The 19,841-nt window shown below is 40.3% G+C and overlaps 1 protein-coding gene across 1 annotated transcript in view; it reads right to left on the bottom strand.

Annotated features, from left to right (window-relative positions):
• The window catches only part of DNAH5 (dynein axonemal heavy chain 5), a 270,172-nt gene that overhangs the window by 113,551 nt on the left and 136,780 nt on the right, over positions 1–19,841 (bottom strand). The window contains exons 41-46 of the mRNA XM_039217767.1: positions 18,235–18,413; positions 17,655–17,842; positions 17,130–17,324; positions 12,031–12,165; positions 11,082–11,189; positions 2,100–2,253 (exon numbers count right to left, since the gene is read on the bottom strand). Of these exons, the coding sequence (XP_039073698.1) occupies positions 2,100–2,253; positions 11,082–11,189; positions 12,031–12,165; positions 17,130–17,324; positions 17,655–17,842; positions 18,235–18,413 (959 nt within the window). The remainder of the gene's footprint in view (positions 1–2,099; positions 2,254–11,081; positions 11,190–12,030; positions 12,166–17,129; positions 17,325–17,654; positions 17,843–18,234; positions 18,414–19,841) is intronic.

Here is a 19,841-nt window from a genome sequence, read left to right as displayed (position 1 = left end):
AGTGATGCCATATGGATTACATAATTTAGACATATTATACTTAATGTATCACTATTGTTTAATATTTAGTACTCATTTTGTTCAGCTCATTTTACCAGGTGCATTTGTAGTTTATTGTTAAATGAAGGCACCTACACAACACCAACAAAAGTATTACTAAGCATAATTTGAGAGAACACATCATTTTAAAGCTATATAAAAATCCCCAAACAGAGTCTCAACAGCACATGAAAACCACATGATAAGTCTTGCAGGTGTGAGCTCTCAGTTTTGGCAAAAGTAAGTGAGAGCTGAGAGCACAATTCTGTCTCAGTGTGAAGACTCCCTGCTGGAATCTTGATGTACAGAACTCACTTTGCCCCTGAGCGGAGGATACCGAGACCAAATCCAGCATGTGCAGGACCCTACATCCAACATAGAACAGTCTCCACAACCACAACTCAACATCAGTGCATTGGGGTTTCAAGAGCTGACTGGAAACCCAACCAGGCATCTTTTCCCTGTGGGACCATGTGGGATGCATTCCAACAGCTAATGTTCTGTGAAATTTCGAAACTCAAATCTGCCATGGCTAAGAGCTGCCTACACAGTACTTTTAGTATGAAAAACATCAATGTCCAATCAGAAAATATAAGAATAATCACAAATGTGGCAATGCCCGTAATCTTTAGATGACCTTGGGCTAGGTATGGACTTAGATATAGGCTTAGGGAGGTCTGGAAATTTAATGCATTTCTTGAACTTCACCAGAAATATATCTGATTCTTGGTGGGAAATTAGTTTATGATGAGGATGATGTTAGGTGTTATTTTTTATTTACTGGAAGGTAGCACATTGTATTAAGTAATTATTGGGAAGTGCTATGTTATAATGGGAAAGGTCTGGGTTTTTCGTTAGTGGACCCTGATTTTACCGTCTTCACAACCTGTAGCATTTCTGAACTTGACGCTTGACTTTTTTGTACAAAATGATGATGGTCAGAGTCACATCTCAAGATCATGGTGAAAATTAAATGGCATAACATAAGTAAAACACATAATATAGTACATAAATTCACTGTTTAAAATTTGTTTTCCTACAGCATTATTCATAGAAGCCAAGATATGGAAACAATTCAAATGTCCATTGATAGACGAATTATTTTTTTTTTAATATTTTTTATTTATTTCTAGGAGAGACAGAGAGACAGCGTGAGCAGGGGAGGATCACAGACAGAGGGAGTCACAGACTGAAACAGGCTCCAGGCTCTGAGCTGGCAGTCAGCACAGAGCCCGATGCGGGGCCCGAACCCACGAACCGCGAGATCATGACCCAAGTGAAAGTCGGACGCTTAACCGACTAAGCCACCCAGGCGCCCCGATAGACGAATTATTGAGGAAATGTGGCATCTATCTATCTATCTATCTATCTATCTATATAATTCAGCCATAAGCAAGAAGGACATCCTACCATTTGCAATGACAGGATGACAGGGATGAACCTTGAGAATATCATGCTGAATGAAGTAAGTCACACAGGGAGAGATAAATCCTGTATGGCATCATTTATATATGGAATCTAAAAAAACAATCAAACTCTGAAAAGCAGATTGTAGAATGGTGGTTACCAGGGGTAGAGGTGTAGGGAAATGGGGAGATTTTGGACAAAGGGTACAGACTTCCAGTTAAAAGATTAACAAGTATGGGGATCTAACTTACATTATAGCCTAATATACAGATAGTATAGTGATCATAGTTAATTACATTATTCCATATAATTGAATATTGCTGGGTGAGTAGATCTTAAATGTTCTCACCATAAAAAAGAAATGGTAAGTAACTATGTGGCAAGATGGGGGTCAGAGCTAATGGAGGTACTCGTTTTGCAGCATACAAGTGCTTCAAATCAATACACTGTACTCATTAAACTTACACAATGCTACATGTCAATTATATCTCAATAAAGCTGGAAAGAATTTTTCCTTCTAGTTCATTATTATAACACACTATCTCTAAAATGTACCCAATAATCAGTTAAGCATGTCCCTCTTGGAGCATTCCAATGTGTCACAGCTATTTAAATGTGTTGCCCAGAGCAATGCAACTTTACCAATCCCTTACCTGTCATGGCTTTCATCAAGGTGTGGATACAGGTGGTCTTCCCCGCCCCACTAGGCCCCAGGGTCATCATTCCATGCCGCACTCTCTGCGTCTCAAACAGCTGGATGACTTTCAGTTTCCATGGAGGATGGTTAATTAAACCAGCTTCTTCAACCTGAAAACATAACCAAAGCCCACATTGAGCAACATCAACAGCAATCTGGACTTTCCATTGTACTCAAAATAAGCATGGACACTGAAGGGCAGGGGTGAGAAAAGATAGCTACTATTAGTGGGTATAGAGTTTCAGTTTGGGAAGGTGAGAAAAGTTCTGAAGATAGATGGTGATGATGTTTTGCACAATAATGTGAATGTACTTAATGCCACTGAAGAGTACACTTAAAAATGGTGAAAATGGTAAATTTTATGTTATGTATTTTACCACAATAAAAAATATATTGCGGGAGTGCCTGGAGGCCCAGTCAGTGGAGCATGTGACTCTAGATCTCAACGTTATGAGTTTGAGCCCCATGTGTAGTATGGAGTTTACTTAAAGTAAAACATTTTTAAATATATATACATTGCATAAAAAAATATATATATACACAAAGACAAAAAGCAGGTTGAATATTCAAAATGCTATCCCAAGGTAATAAGAAACCTCTGCATTTGCCTTTGGAAATGGAATACCTTTATATTAATATATCCTTGAATATATGTCTTAGGAGCAACTTTAGAATAAAGACTCATTTATCAAAATGTACTTTAAATGTTTAATTTAAAAGGTGACATGTAAGAGAAGGGGGCAAGATGGCAGAGAAGTAAGAAGCTCCATACTTGCACTTGCGCCCATACATCACACAGAAAAGATCTGAAGCCATTGGAAACCTTACAAAACCTGAGAGATTGGGAGAAAAAGGACGCAGAATCCACTGAGAGAGCCTTCTAACGTGAGTGCGAACCGGGGAAGATAAAATTGGGCCGGGATCAGAGACTCCAGGGTGGGAGGCGATCCCCCTCTACCCTCTACGGGGAGTGAGAGGGGAAAAGGAGAGAGTCCAAAACAGAAAAATCTCCGCTCGGGGGGGGAAAACCTCCGCTCGGTGCATAGAAAGACCGTACTTGCCAAATACCTGCACGCCAGGTCCCCTCAGACCAACAGGTCCTGGGGGGGATCGGGGGGGGGGGTGCTGAGCACACAAACTGCTGCTTTGAGCGGGCTCCTGGCGGCTAGACTTCAGAGCAGTGGCGCGCCTGCCGCCATTGTAGCTCCCCGGCGGCTGGGGCCCCTGAAAGAGCCGCGCGACACCGGGCGTCCGCGCTCCTGGCTGGCTGGGACTCGAGAGGGAAGGCAAAGAGCTAAAAACTGGGAAATCTGCCTGTGAGTTCGTGTTTCGGGTGACGAGCCATAGAGGGACCAGGTTTTCCTCACTCCAGCAGGCTCGGGCTCAGTGCGCCCGGCATGCGCGCCAGCCCGACCCAGAGAAGGAAGCAGCGATTCTGACTCCACCCCCAGAGCTCGGCAGGAGGCCTGGAATTGCCCCGAAGGGGGTGCCTGGGAAGCTATGTCTAAGGCAATTTCAGCGGGGCGCGCGGACTGGGATTTGGAGATTGGGACTGGCCTGGGTTGAAGAGTGCAACCAACTTCGACTGCGCCCCTGGTACGGGGAGTTTACACGCCCAAAATAGCGAGGTGCAGCGCTTGGCTCAAGAAGGGACTGGAGCACCGTCACTCTCCTCCCCACAAGCGCCAAGGCAGAGCTCCCGCCTGAGGCATGGGATCCCGCCACGCCCATCCCTGCCTGAGAGGTGCCCTCCTCCCTTTTTTCTTTTTTTTTCTTTTTTTTCCTCTTTCTTTTTTTCTTCTTCTTTCTCTTTTCTCTCTCTTTTTCCCCAGAACACTGACCTGATTAACTCTGGTCACCAGCTTGTTGAAACAATCACAACGAGTCCATTCTGTAAATGTAAATTCTACACCTACCGACATTTTCAGTTCTTTCTCTCAGGAGTAACTAGACTATATAGTTTCTCTGGATAATTCCAGCACCCTTCTCTCACCTATCCAACCACATTCTACCCTTTACCTCTTTGAAAAAAGCTTCTTACCCTTCTGCCTGTTCATTCTATTTCCAATTCTGCCTCATCCCCACCCTGCCTTCTCTCTCTTTCTCTCTGCTCTTCAACAAGCACTGCATACACACGGCTATTTAACTGTAGCTGGGAAATCCAGGTATATGCTTTAAACTGTGCTTTGTCCATCGGTTTTCTTCTTTTTCCTTTTCTTTTCCCCTTTTTGACCCTTTTATGTATTTTATACTCCATATTATTTGCCCTCCCTCCTCCTTCTTTTCTCCTAACTTTTTCGTTTTCCCTCTTGCTTTGCATGTTAGTTGAATTAGCCTGTGCATTTGTGTGCTCCTGCTCCCTGTGTGTTTGTCTGTCTGTTTTCTTTTCCAGGGCTACCTCAAGAAACAAGCTAGAGTACACAAGGTGGAGAGTCCCAAATATCACTACGAATAGGAAAATAAAATAACCAAGGTCCCAACAAGAGAGACCAAGAGATACCATTCAAAAAACACTCTCTGAAAGGATAGGCCCTGGAAAGTCAAAGAGTCTTTTTGGATATAGCAGCGCTCATAGAAACAGAGAGCATAACAGGTCTTTAAAACCAACAAGAGCCGGAAAGCTAACTAAAATGACGAAACGAAAGAGCTCTCCTCCAAAGAAACTCCAAGAAGAAATGACAGCTAATGAACTGCTCAAAACAGATATCAGCAGCATCACTGAACAAGATTTTAGAATAATAATGGTAAAATTAATAGCTGGGCTTGAAAAAAACATAGGGGACATCAAAGAAACTATGGCTACAGACAGAATGGAAAATAAAAATAGGCATGAAGAATTAAAAAATGCGATAAATGAGATCCATAATAAATTAGAGGCCTCCAATGCACGGATTGAAGAGGCAGAAAGGAGAATAAGTGATTTAGAAGACACCATTATAGAAAAACAAGAAGCTGACAAAAAAAGAGACAAACTGATCCAGGAACAGGAAAGAAGAATTCGAGAGCTCAGCGATACGGTCAAACGCAACAATATCCGTATCATAGGAATCCCAGAAGAGGAAGAGAGAGGGAAAGGTGCTGAAGGAGTCCTGGAACAAATTATAGCAGAGAACTTCCCCGACCTGGGGAAGGAAGTAAATGTGGAAGTACAAGAGGCTCAGAGGACTCCCCTCAGACGTAACCTGAATCGATCTTCTGCACGACATATCATAGTGAAAATGGCCAAATACAAGGACAAAGAGAGAATTTTGAAAGCAGCTAGGGAGAAAAGGGCCCTAACATACAAAGGGAAACCTATCAGAGTGGTGACAGACCTATCTACTGAAACTTGGCAGGCTAGAAAGGAATGGCAGGAAATCTTCAATGTGATGAACAGTAAAAATATGCAGCCAAGAATCCTCTATCCAGCAAGCCTGTCATTCAAAATAGAAGGAGAGATAAAAACCTTTCCAAATAAACAGAAATTGAAAGAATTTGTCACCACGAAGCCAGCCCTACAAGAAATCCTGAGGGGGATGCTCTGAAGGAAAGGTTGCAAGGAACAAAGATACCAGAGACACCACCACAAACATGAACCCTACAAAAGATACAAAGACTCTAAACCCACATATTTCAATAATAACACTGAATGTAAATGGGCTGAATGCTCCAATCAAAAGACATAGGGTAGCAGAATGGATTAAAAAACAAAATCCATCAATATGCTGTCTACAAGAAACTCATTTTAGACGGGAAGATACCTTCAGATTAAAAGTAAGGGGATGGAGAAATATATATCATGCTACAGGAAATCAAAAGAAAGCCGGAGTAGCGATACTTATATCAGACAAACTGGACTTTAAATTAAAGACAATCACAAGAGATGAAGAAGGGCACTACATAATAATTACAGGGTCCATCCATCAGGAAGAACTAACAATCATAAATGTCTACGCACCGAATATGGGAGCACCTAAATATCTAAAACAATTAATCACAAACAGAAACAAGCTTATAGATAAGAATGTGCTAATAGCAGGGGACTTTAATACTCCGCTTACAGCAATGGATAGGTCAACCAGACAGAAAATCACTAAAGAAATAATGGACTTGAAAGACACATTGGACCAGATGGATCTGACGGATATATTTAGAACTTTACATCCTGAGGCCAGGGAATTTACTTTCTTCTCAAGTGCGCATGGCACATTCTCCAAGATAGATCACATACTGGGACATAAAGCAGCCCTCAATAAATATAAAAGAATAGAGATCATACCATGCACACTGTCAGATCACAATGCTTTGAAACTTGAAATCAATTACAGGAAGAAGTCTGGAAAACCGCCAAAAACATGGAGGTTAAAGAACACCCTTCTAAAGAATGAATGGGCCAATCAGGCAATTAGAGAGGAAATTAAAAAATATATGGAAACAAATGAAAATGAAAACACAACAATTCAAAATCTATGGGATGCGGCCAAGGCAGTCCTAAGAGGAAAGTACATTGCTCTCCAGGCCTATTTCAAGAGATTAGAAAAAGCACAAGTCCAAAATCTAACAGCTCACCTAAAGGAGCTAGAGGCAGAGCAACAAGAACGCCCTAAACCCAGTAGAAGAAGAGAAATAGTAAAAATTAGAGCAGAAATAAACAACATAGAGACCAAAGAAACAATTGAACAGATCAATGAAACCAAGAGTTGGTTTTTTGAAAAAGTAAACAAAATTGACAAACCTCTAGCCAGGCTTATCAAAAAGAAAAGAGAGAGCACCCAAATAGACAAAATTATGAATGAAAATGGACTTATTACAACCAACCCCTCAGAAATACAAGCAATTATCAGGGAATACTATGAAAAATTATATGCCAACAAATTGGACAACTTAGAAGAAATGGACAAATTCCTAAACACACACTCACTACCAAAATTCACACGGGAAGAAATAGAAAACCTGAACAGACCCATAACGAGTGAAGAAATCGAATCAGTGATCAAAAATCTCCCAACAAATAAGAGCCCTGGACCTGATGGTTTCCCTGGGGAATTCTACCAGACATTTAAAACAGAATTAATCCCAATTCTTCTCAAGCTATTCCAAAAAATAGAAGTCGAAGGAAAACTCCCGGACTCATTTTATGAAGCCAGCATCACTCTGATTCCCAAGCCAGACAGAGATCCAGCAAAAAAAGAGAACTATAGGCCAATATCCTTGATGAATACGGATGCAAAAATTCTCAACAAGATCCTTGCAAATCGAATCCAGCAGCATATCAAAAGAATCATCCACCAAGATCAAGTGGGATTCATTCCTGGGTTACAGGGCTGGTTCAACATTCGCAAATCAATCAATGTGATACATCATATCAATAAAAGAAAAGATAAAAACCATATGATCCTGTCAATAGATGCAGAAAAAGCATTTGACAAAATACAGCATCCCTTCTTAATAAAGACTCTCGAGAAAGTTGGGATAGAAGGAACCTACTTAAACATCATCAAAGCCATCTATGAGAAGCCTTCAGCTAACATCATCCTCAACGGGGAAAAACTGAGAGCTTTCCCCCTGAGATCAGGAACACGACAGGGATGTCCACTCTCACCACTGTTGTTTAACATAGTGCTGGAAGTCCTAGCATCAGCCATCAGACAACAAAAGGAAATCAAAGGCATCAGAATTGGCAAAGAGGAAGTCAAACTTTCACTCTTCGCAGATGACATGATACTCTACATAGAAAACCCGACAGACTCCACCAGAAGCCTACTAGAACTGATCCAAGAATTCAGCCAAGTTGCAGGGTACAAAATCAACGTACAGAAATCGGTTGCATTTTTATACACCAATAATGAAGCAACAGAAAGAGAAATCAAGAAACTGATCCCATTCACAATTGCACAAAAAACCATAAAATACCTCGGAATAAACCTAACCAAGGATACAAGAGATCTGTATGATGAAAACTATAGAAAACTTATGAAGGAAATTGAAGAAGACACAAAGAAATGGAAAAACATTCCATGCTCATGGATAGGAAGAATAAATATAGTTAAGATGTCATTACTACCTAAAGCACTCTACACATTCAATGCAATTCCAATCAAAATTGCACCAGCATACTTCTCAAAACTAGAACAAACTATCCAAAAATTTGTATGGAACCACAAAAGACCCCGAATAGCCAAAGTAATACTGAAAAATAAAACCAAAACGGGAGGTATCACCATCCCAGACTTCAGCCTCTACTACAAAGCTGTCATCCTCAAGACAGTATGGTATTGGCACAAAAACAGACACATAGACCAATGGAACAGAATTGAGAACTCAGAAGTGGACCCAAAAGTATACAGCCAACTGATCTTTGACAAAGCAGGAAAGAATATCCAATGGAAAAAAGACAGCCTTTTTAACAGATGGTGTTGGGAGAACTGGACAGCAACATGCAGAAGAATGAAACTAGATCATTTTCTCACACCATGCACAAAAATCAACTCAAAATGGATAAAGGACCTGAACGTGAGACAGGAAACTATCAACACCCTAGAGGAGAAAGCAGGAAACAACCTCCTTGACCTCCACCGCAGCAACTTCTTACTTGACACATCCCCAAAAGCAAGGGAATCAAGAGCAAAAATAAACTGTTGGGACCTCATCAAGATTAAAAGCTTCTGCACAGCCAAGGAAACAACCCAGAAAATTAATAGGCAACCAACGGAATGGGAAAAGATAGTTGCAAATGACATATCAGATAAAGGGTTAATATCCAGAATCTATAAGGAACTCACCAAACTACACGCCCGAAAAACAAACAACCCAGTGAAGAAATGGGCAGAAGACATGAACAGACACTTCTCCAAAGAGGACATCCAGATGGCCAACAGACACATGAAACGATGCTCAGCATCCCTCCTCATCAGGGAAATACAAATCAAAACCACACTGAGATACCACCTCACGCCAGTCAGAGTGGCTAAAATGAGCAAATCAGAGAACTCTAGATGCTGGCGAGGATGTGGAGAAACGGGCACCCTCCTACACTGTTGGTGGGAATGTAAACTGGTACAGCCCCTCTGGAAAACAGTGTGGAGGTTCCTCAGGAAACTAACAATAGAACTCCCTTATGACCCAGCAATAGCACTGCTAGGAATTTACCCAAGGGATACAGAAATGCTGAGGCATAGGAGCACATGTACCCCAATGTTCATAGCAGCACTCTCCACAATAGCTAAAACATGGAAAGAGCCTAAGTGTCCATCAACAGATGAATGGATCAAGAAGATGTGGTTTATCTATACCATGGAATACTACATGGCAATGAGAAACAATGAAATCTGGCCATGTGTAGCAACATGGATGGACCTTGAGGGTGTTATGCTGAGCGAAATAAGTCAGGCAGAGAAGGACAAATACCATATGTTTGCACGTATAGGAGGATTAGGAGGAACTTGACGGAGGAACAAGGGGGAGAAGAAGGGCGGAAATGGTGGGGGAAAGGGAGAGAGGCAAACCATGAGAGACTCTTGAATGCTGACAAAAACTGAGGACTGATGGATGTGGGGGGGAGGGGGGGATGGGCATGAAGGAGGGCACTTTGGGGATGAGCACTGAGTGTTATGTGGAAACTAATTTGACAATAAACTATTTGTAAAAATAATAATAATAATAAAAGATGACATGTAAAAACTGGAAAACATTGCAGCACACCAAGTGGACTGAAATTGCATATAAAACTCAAACTCGCTATAAATCTACCAAGTAGTTTCTATCTGTTGAACACATGCATGAAAGTTATTCTGCCAAACACTCTTCTAAGTTCAATATTCATAACAACACTACAAGATTAGTACTATTAATATCTATCTTTAACAGAGAAGTAAACTGAGGCACAGAGAGACGAAGCAATTTACCCAAGATTATTACTCATAAGGTTACAGACTGGGAATCTGAGCCCTAGAAACTTAGCTCCATGGTCCGTGCTCTCAACCTTCATGCTATGCTTAAATCCACTATAAATGATGCTTTTATTTTTACTTCAACAATTGTTAGATAATAGTCATGTATAATTTTATGCTGTATGTATGGTCTTCAGATTTTCTATATGCTGCAAATTATGTTAATGTCCAGTCACCTTATAAATTACTTTATACTAAGTTTTTAAGGAAATCCTACAATTGATTCAGCCATATGACGAAGGCACCATTTGCAGAGTGAACACTCTTAACGGATTGTTATACCTTGATTTTTAGAAGGAAAATACCCATTGAAACTATAATATTTTATTTTTGTTAACAAATACTTTCAATGGATTGGAATGTACTTTATTAATGTGAGCTAATCACCGTTTTTATAATACTTTTTTTCCCCCAAACTCTTCTTTAGCACAAGGTTTACACGACTCGTTTTCATTCCTAGGGAAACTAGAAAAATGTAAAGCTGCACCAAGTGTCATAGGAAATCCAAACACCTAATGAGTCACATAACATGAGATCCCCAGAGCCTCAGGTAAAAGTCACAAGTGATCCTGGGCCTGGGAGAAAAGAATGATAGTTGAGGAGCCACCTGAGATCACTGTGGGCGACACTTAGGGGCAGGACTCCAGAGATCAAAGCCACGTGGAAACACCAGGGCCACAGACAAAGCCGGTCGAGCAAGGCAGCCAGCTGAGCCCCACGCACCCCGCTCACTTATCATGCTTCATTTCAGAATCTGGTGTTAAATGGTTTCCATCAATAATGAGGCCAGTAGCATGTGGCCAACTAGACGTGCTTGTAGGACGGTAGGGAAACGTCTGCCTGGGGAAACTCTGTCAGTAGTACGTAACAGCCTCTCTTAAAACTGTAGCCATGCTCTTGGGTGTTGTTCTTGAAACCACGGATTTGGAATTCATCAGCTCCACCTGACACCCATGAAGTTCAGACAAAAGAGACACAGACGGTCCCGGATGTCCCGAGAAATACATTACCTGTCTACTAATCGCCATTTCCAGTTCCGGATAACCTGCTTTGTCCAGAAGAATATTTGGGAAGAGATCTTCAATCAAACTCAAAAATAAGGGTTCATCCTCATCAATCTAATAGAGAAAAGAAGGAGAAAGGACCAACTAACTTGGCACAATTGTAACAATGCACAGATGAACTGAAAATGCTGAACATACCAAATTATTTTATCATAACTGTTAATAAATAAAATATCCCTTTCGTTGAAGTTGAGGAATATTTTCCTCTTGTTTCCCATAAATGAAAAATCATTTTAAAAGACTAAGGGGGGAATAAAGGGAGGAAGAAGAGGAAAATGAAGGAAGGAGATGAAAGAAAAGAAAATATTGCCTACATGACAACCTCTCCATAAAATAACCAATTCAGGGAGTTACTACGTAACCTACATTTTCTAATTTAAATTTTAAAAATTATAATCTAAATAAGAGATAGTAACAAATTCATGAATTGTAATTTGTTGTACACTTTTATTTTGAAATAAAATATTCTGTCACCCTGTACGTAGATTCACTGACACTGAACAATAGATTTTCTGTCTCTCCTATGAAATGAAAGAGTGTGAAATTACTACACACTTGTTATACTTACATATAATTTCCTGCTGGGTTCTACAGACTTTAAAGAAGGTGAGATTTTAGCTCTAAGTCCCAAAAGTATTTCAAGGTATTTAGAAACTCAACATGGGGATTTTTAAAAATCCATTTCAATTCTATTGAAATAAGCATATGTTAAGCTAGATATGAGTTAACCACAAAAGTAACTTCTGAAAAAGTCTAAAGTTATGCTCTCCAGCACTTTAGCTGATAATTAAGCATTTTAATGAGTATGTTAAATAAATATTTCTAAATCTCAATTGTGCTTACTTAGCTGAAATGATATTTAAGTGGGTGGAACATTTCCATCTGTGAATCTTACCAGTTTAGAAAGATTCATGTCTCGCAGAACACGCATGACTATTGTTGACTCCGTATCTGTGGGGTTGGCTCTTTTTGCGGCGCCCAGTGTTCGCAGAACTGACAGAATGTTCCGCAGACCAAAATCATAATGTACCTGAAGATCATAGGTACACTGGGCTTATTTTCGATAGTAACGTGCGCATGAAAACTATACAAACGTGACAAAAGACCTATTCACAATGAATTAATGCTAATTTTCCTTTAGAAAAAATTGTAGTTAGTGAAGCAATAAATTTTTATCAATATATTTTTCAGAACAATTTGAGAATATCCCAAAGAGGTCTTTCACGGACAATCATTAACTTAAGCCCTTTGCTTAGAACTAATATATATATATCTTGACAGGGAGAGAGGAATAAATTTCCTCTGAGAGTATATATGTCTCCCTGAGTCTCTTCTTAATCAGTCATCCATAGGAAAAACTCGGAACCAGGAGTATATATATATGTATATATACACACTGATACGTAAAAAGACAGAGGTATTAAGAAGGAAGAAAAGGAGTCCTATTCTAGAATCACCTAGGGCGAGGAAAAGTAAGGACAAATCAGAAAGCCAAGCCCCAGCTTTGTTATTCCCTTGATATGTATTTGTAAGAGCTCAATCATACCAAATTTCATCACCTATAAAGTGAATAATTAAAAACTAATTCTCTAACCACTATGGAAAACATTATGGCAGTCACTCAAAAAATTGAAAACAGAACTACCACAGGATGCAGAAATCCAACTTCTGAATATATATCCAAATAATTGAAAGCGGGATGGTAAAGACATAGTGCACACCCATAATCACCGCAACAGTATTCACAACAGCCAAGAGACAGCAGCAACCCAAATGCCCATTTTCAGATGAACAGAAAAATAAAATGTGGCCTCTACGTACAATAGAATGCTATTCAGTCATTAAAAGGAAGCACATCCTGTTGGATCCTACGCCACAGGTAAGCCTGAAGGACATTTTGCTAAGCAAAATAAGCCAGTCAGAAAAGATTAATGCTTACAATCTCATTTACATGAGGTATCTAAAGTAGGAAAATGCATAGCAACAACAAGTAGACTGGTGGTTTCACAGGCTGAGGGAAGAGCAAGAGAGGAATTTCTATTTATTTATTTATTTATTTATTTATTTATTTATTTTTTTGAGGAATTTCTATTTAAAGGGTACAGAGTTTGCAAGATGAAAACGTTATGGAGGTCAGTTTCATGGCATTGTAAATATCCTGAATACTGCTGAACTGTACACTTACAAGTGGTTCAGATGGCAAATTTAATGTTATATATGTTTTCCCACCTGGGAAAAAAACTCAATGAGGGGCTAAGGTAACTCAGAGCAGTATGCATCAATTCAGAATAATCATTTGGAGGACAGAGCACATAAATGTATTCAGATTGAGTTCCCGCCTTCAAGGAGTTTAAATTCTAATAGAGCTAAATGATAAAAATATGAGCAAACTTGACAAAAAGTAACAATGACTGGAAAGTGCTGGTGTGTGGAACTAGTTAAGGAAAATTTCTCCGAACTGGACTCAGTTAAATCTCTGGGCATGAAGTGAGATTCACAGAATGGTCACCCAGAAATCAGCACGGGGCCAACTGTTTTGTGTACATTAATGCATTTTGTCTTACACCAACCTATGAGCAGGACTGTGGGCATGAAGAAAGTAGAAATGAAATAGTATAGAAGAAGGAGACAGGAGTCAGTGATGTGGGAGTTTTCTACATGCAAGAAACAGCATGGAAAAATATTTCTTTCACAGAGGAAAAAAGAAGAATGGGTAAGTAAAGGCTGCTGTAAGCAGAAGAAACAAAGAGTGTTTTGAGTGGGAATATAATTTAATTGATCTTGGGGGTATGAAAAAAAAATAATCTAGAGTCAAAGAAGTTTGGAATGGAGGCCAGAGTGGAGAGGAATCAAAGTACTGTATATGTTAGGAGATTTTATTTGTGTTACAGTTTTATGTCTATTGCAGTGTGTTATTATTTAGCGTATGCTTTCAGTAACTTTTATTTATATGTCCCAGGAATTTGTAGAATGACCCCCACCTCCTGGCGTCTGTGTCTTTGTGTGATCTTTTCCCCTTGGGTGTGGTGGGACCTGTGACTTGCTTTAACCAATACAATACAACAATGACGACAGGCCATATGTGATTGTGTGTGTTTTTATGTGGTCACACTACATAAGATGTGTCAATTTGACTGGGTCACAGGATGTCCAGAGAGTGGATTGAGGTTATTTGTGGGTGTGTCTCTAATGGAGTTTCTGGAAGAGATTAGCACTTGAACTGGTGGACTGAGTAAAGAAGATAGCCCTCCCCCACATAGGAGGGCACCATCCAAACACTGAGGGCCCCAAGAGAACAAAAAGATGGAGAAAGGCTCACTCTGCCCTATGCCTGGGCTGGGATATTAACCTTCTCCTGTCATGAATGTTCCCAGTTGTCTGGCCTTCAGACTTGGACTAGAATCTATACCATCAACCCTTCAAGCTAAACCACCAGCTAGTCCTCAGCTTACAAACAACAGATCATGGAACTTCTCTACCTCCATAACTGTGAGCCAATACCTTATAATAAATTTCCTTACAGGTAAATACACGTATATCCTATTGATTCTGTTTCTCTGGAGAATCCTAATATAAGACTGTAGCACTCATCTTGCCAGAACCTTTTTGCCTTGCTGACATTGTGAAGGCAAGTGGCCACGTTGGGGACTCCCATGTGGCAAAGAATGGCATTCAGCCTGCAGGAGCCAAGGTGGCCTTCTCCAGCTGACAGTCAGCAAGAAATGGAATCCCTCAGTCTTAGAACCTTAAGGAACAGAATTCTGCCAACAACCTGGGTGAGCTTAGAAGTAAATCCTTTCCCAGTCAATCAGGGGGCCAAGACTTGACCGATACCTTGTTACCCTCTAAGCAGAGGACCCAGCCAAGATGTACCGGGACTCTTGACCTACAGAAACCATGAAATAATAAATTATGTATTGTTTTCAATCAGTAAATTTGTGGAACCACTGTCACACAGCAACAGATAACTAACACAAAAGTAATATATGATTAAAAAATAAATTAAAAAATTAAAAAAGTAATATATGATTAATTTCATGCCTCTTAACTGCAAAGCTGCATGATGTCAGAACCTGCTACTCTAAACAGTATGGAAAACTTAGCAAAGAAGTTACCATGGATAAAATAGACAATTGGCAAAGCTTGGCTCAATATGTGGGAGATACTGGAAGTAAGAAGAGTAAATGATTGAGAGGTTCCTGAAAACCATGAGAACACACAACACATATGATTAATGTACAGGTGGGATAAAGTGCAAATACTAATATTTACAATTCTTTGGCTCTTAAATCGGCTCATATAGTACTTATTTCATTTTTATGCTGTATATATTAATTTATTTAAATGTACTTAAGAAAACTGTGCAAATAAGAAAATCAAAACGGGAGGCATCACCATCCCAGACTTTAGCCTCTACTACGAAGCTGTCATCATCAAGACAGTATGGTATTGGCACAAAAACAGACACATAGACCAATGGAACAGAATTGAGAACTCACAATTGGACCCAAAAGTGTACAGCCAACTAATCTTTGACAAAGCAGAAAAGAGTATCCAATGGAAAAAAGACAGCCTCTTTAACAGATGGTACTGGGAGAACTGGACAGCAACATGCAGAGGAATGAAACTAGACCACTTTCTCACACCATACACAAAAATAAACTCAAAATGGATAAAGAACCTGAACGTGAGACAGGAAACCATCAACACCCTAGAGGAGAAAGCAGGAAACAACCTCCTTGACCTCCACCGCAGCAACTTCTTACTTGACACATCCTCAAAGGCAAGGGAATCAAGAGCAAAAATGAACTACTGGGACCTCATCAAGATTAAAATATTCTGCACGGCAAAGGAAACAATCCATAAAACTAATAGACAACCAACAGAATGGGAAAAGATAGTTGCAAATGACATATTGGATAAAAGGCTAGTATCCAAAATCCATAAGGAACTCACCAAACCCCACACCCAAAAAAACCAAACAATCCAGTGAAGAAATGGGCAGATGATATGAACAGACACTTCTCCAAAGAGGACATCCAGATGGCCAACAGACACATGAAATGATGCTCAGCATCCCTCTCATCAGGGAAATACAAATCAAAACCACACTGAGATACCACCTCATGCCAGTCAGAGTGGCTAAAATGAGCAAATCAAAGGACTCTGGATGCTGGCGAGGATGTGGAGAAATGAGCACCCTCCTACACTGTTGGTGGGAATGTAAACTGGTGCAGCCCCTCTGGAAAACAGTGTGGAGATTCCTCAAAAAATTAACAGTAGAACTCCCCTAGGACTCAGCAATAGCACTGCTAGGAATTTACCCAAGGGATACAGGAGTGCTGATGCATGGGGGCACATGGACCCCAGTGTTCACAGCAGCACTCTCAACAATAGCCAAAACATGGAAAGAGCCTAAGTGTCCATCAACTGACCAATGGATCAAGAAGATGTGGTTTATCTATACAATGGGATACTACATGGCAATGAGAAAGAATAAAACCTGGCCATGTGTAGCAACATGGATGGAACTTGAGGGTGTTATGCTGAGCGAAATAAGTCAGGCAGAGAAGGACAGATACCATATGTTTGCACATATAGGAGGATTAGGAGGAACTTAACAGAGGACTGTAGGGGAGAAGAAGGGGGGAAAAACAGTGGGGGAGAGGGAGAGAGGCAAACCATGAGAGACTCTTGAACGCTGAGAACAAACTGAGGACTGATGGGGGTGTCCAGGAGGGGGAGGGGGGTGATGAACATGGAGGAGAGCACTTGTGGGGACAAGCAGTGGATGTTATATGGAAACCAGCTTGACAATAAACTATTAAGAAATAAACTGTGCAAATAAAATTAACTTCATAACAATATAACTTTGAACTCTGTATCTGTAAGGTAATCTGTCAACAACCCCCGTCTACAATTTTTCAAAATGAGCAAATCTCACTGAATAGAATAAGTATGCATAAGTCCAGAGAGACTTTCAGAATGTCACACCTGCTTAGAAAGCTGCTCCTCACACAGCTTGTAGAGAGTGAAAAACTTCCTGGCCAAAACGATGTTGTCAATGAAGCCGCAACTAGCCAACTTCACCCTGATGATAATCTGTCGGTCAGGCACCATCATGGCCACCGAGCGGAAGTTAATCTTCAAGTTTTCAGGAAGCTCCTGCCGTCCTGCATAGCCAGGATTCTGTACAGAAAATATGACCCCACGATGAATGACATGGTCACGGGGCAACACACACATCAGCACAGCACTCAAAGACTTATTACGTCCACACAACAAATCTGGACTGACAACCAGAGAACTCATTTACATATCTCACTCTTCTTTTAACTGGAGAGACTATATCACAGGTTATTAACATGAGCTTTGTTTAACACCAAAGGCTTTCACACAGGAGTTCAAATTACCATTCCAACTTCCATTCATCAAAAATAAGGGACCTAAGACGAGGGAAATGCATGAAAGGTGTGAGATCAAGGCTGAAATTCAGCAGCTCTTCCTATGGTTCCTTACCATGGTCAGGAAAAGTCCGAATTCAGGGTTCATAGTCACATTATCTCCATCGGTAAAAATAAAAGACTTCTTGCGTTCCTTTTTACATGTCAGAATAATGGAAATTTGCTGGGCTGCCACTGACAGAACTGGTAAATCGATACGGTTAAATTCATCAAAACAACCCCAGGATCCAGACTGTGCTAGTCCTTCGAAGGGAAATTAAATAGAAAATCCAATTAGTATATAATTTCAGAAAGCCAAGGAAAAGGGCATTTTGCAGCTGCCAAGACAAGCCAGAGATAAGTCTGTTCAAAAATAAACTTGAACAAATAGATCATGCATAAAGTGGCCCCAAAATAACTTACAATGTGGCACTCTATCTGTCAACAGCCAACCTGCACGGATAAAGAAACATTACGATGGCAAGTGATGTTGACATGTGATGCACACAGCAACAGTTAAGATTCAGATTTTCCAAAAAGTTGTACAAAGTTGAAAAATGACACTGAAATACATAGGCAGTTGTTGAAAAATAATCTTAACTGGATATTCCACCTTATCTTTAAATGTCTCATCCAATACAAAATATAACCCTCACCTTTAAAAATCCGTCCAAGTCCTCGGAAGTCCATCTGGTCAGAACAATTGAAAACCACTACATACTTCCCCAGACACCGACCCATATCTTTCGTAGTTTCTGTTTTGCCCGTTCCCGCGGGCCCAGTGGGAGCTCCTCCCATGCTCATTCCCAGAGCTTGAGCCAGCGTGATATAACACCTGGAAGAAGAGAGACATCACCAGAACCATACCCCCTGCACCTAGACGACACTTTGGGACGTCACAGTAAAATGAAACCCACGTAAGACTTAAAAATGGAAAATTTAAGCCATTGTCCCTACATAGCTTTTCCAAAACCATACCCTAATATACACTTTCCTTATGGATATTAACATGTGTTAGAGAAACAAGAGGGGGTGGCCTATGGTCAAATCAGTTTGAAAACTCTTAAAAAGGTTCAATGGGCTTTCTCATGATAATGTGTAGTGAGATTCTCCAAGTATGAAAAATAGTACACAGCACTTCCAAAACTTATTAATGGCAACTTTTTTCACAGAAACCTACCAACATCTAAAGAATAGTGTTCTATGAAACAGATTGGGAACCATTAGATTAGTCCCCTTTTGGGACTCTAAGAGTCAATAATTTGATGAACTTGGATACAAATGATCACATGAGATTTAAATTACACATTGCTAAATAATCTCAACTTCCATCTATTTCTGGGAGTTTCTACTGCACCTGCACATACCTTCTACTGTCTCTCACTGCATGATATTAACAAATAAAAAATTCCAATGAGGAAATACAAGAGTGCCTGGGAAGGAAAAAAATAACCTGATAACTCACTAACGAATCACTCGATTTCCCAGCATCACCCTGGGTTGTCAAAGGAGGTAATCTACAAAGTGATCAAGTTTAGGGCTTTCCTACATCTGAACTCTATAAAGCATTCATTTGGACTTGAAAACATTTTCAAAGGAAATAAAGTGATTGTCCAGTGTGAAAGGTGGGAGGAAACAGCAAGCACACCCACCAGAGGTCCTCTAAGGTCTGTATTTCACTGGAAGTAGGTTCTTAAAAAGGCAAGTAAATGACTTAGCCCTGAATGTATATGGAGCCTGGATATGGAGAAGACCACACAGGAGGACACCCAAGCTCACTCTGATTTTGTCTTTTAATTCAAAGTTTTATTTCCTGTCTTGCACTTTCATTATCCCTTGTAGAGTAGTCTCTAATAATGGCTAACATGATGTGCTCCACCTACATTATCTCACTTAAGCCCAGAGAATCCTGCAGGGAAGCTACTATTGTTTTTCCCATTTTGCAGATCAGGAGAAAGGCTCACAGAGATGGAAATATTTCTCTCGGTAGCAGAGCCGAGACCCAAGCCTACTTATCTGGCAGCCAGCCCTCAGCTGCCTGGCTCTAGAACATGTCCACCTTGCCAGGGTAAGGAATAAATCTCTGGGAACTCTGGCCACCCAACTACTCTGTCTTGCAAACCCTCTTTATAACTGGGATCGTTGGGTTTATATCTGAACTGAAGCAGTAGTAAGTTGTGAGGCTGCCTAAAAGAAGTGATCCTATTTATGTGAAAAATGAATGAGCGAGCCAGGTCCTTTATCCCTTACTTCCTCAGTGGGG

This window comes from Hyaena hyaena, unplaced genomic scaffold (assembly GCF_003009895.1).
Source record: "Hyaena hyaena isolate Hyena2069 unplaced genomic scaffold, ASM300989v1 scaffold_720, whole genome shotgun sequence".
NCBI lineage: Eukaryota > Metazoa > Chordata > Mammalia > Carnivora > Hyaenidae > Hyaena > Hyaena hyaena.
Note: the sequence above shows the minus strand (reverse complement) of the source record. Positions and strands in the feature narration are given on the sequence as shown.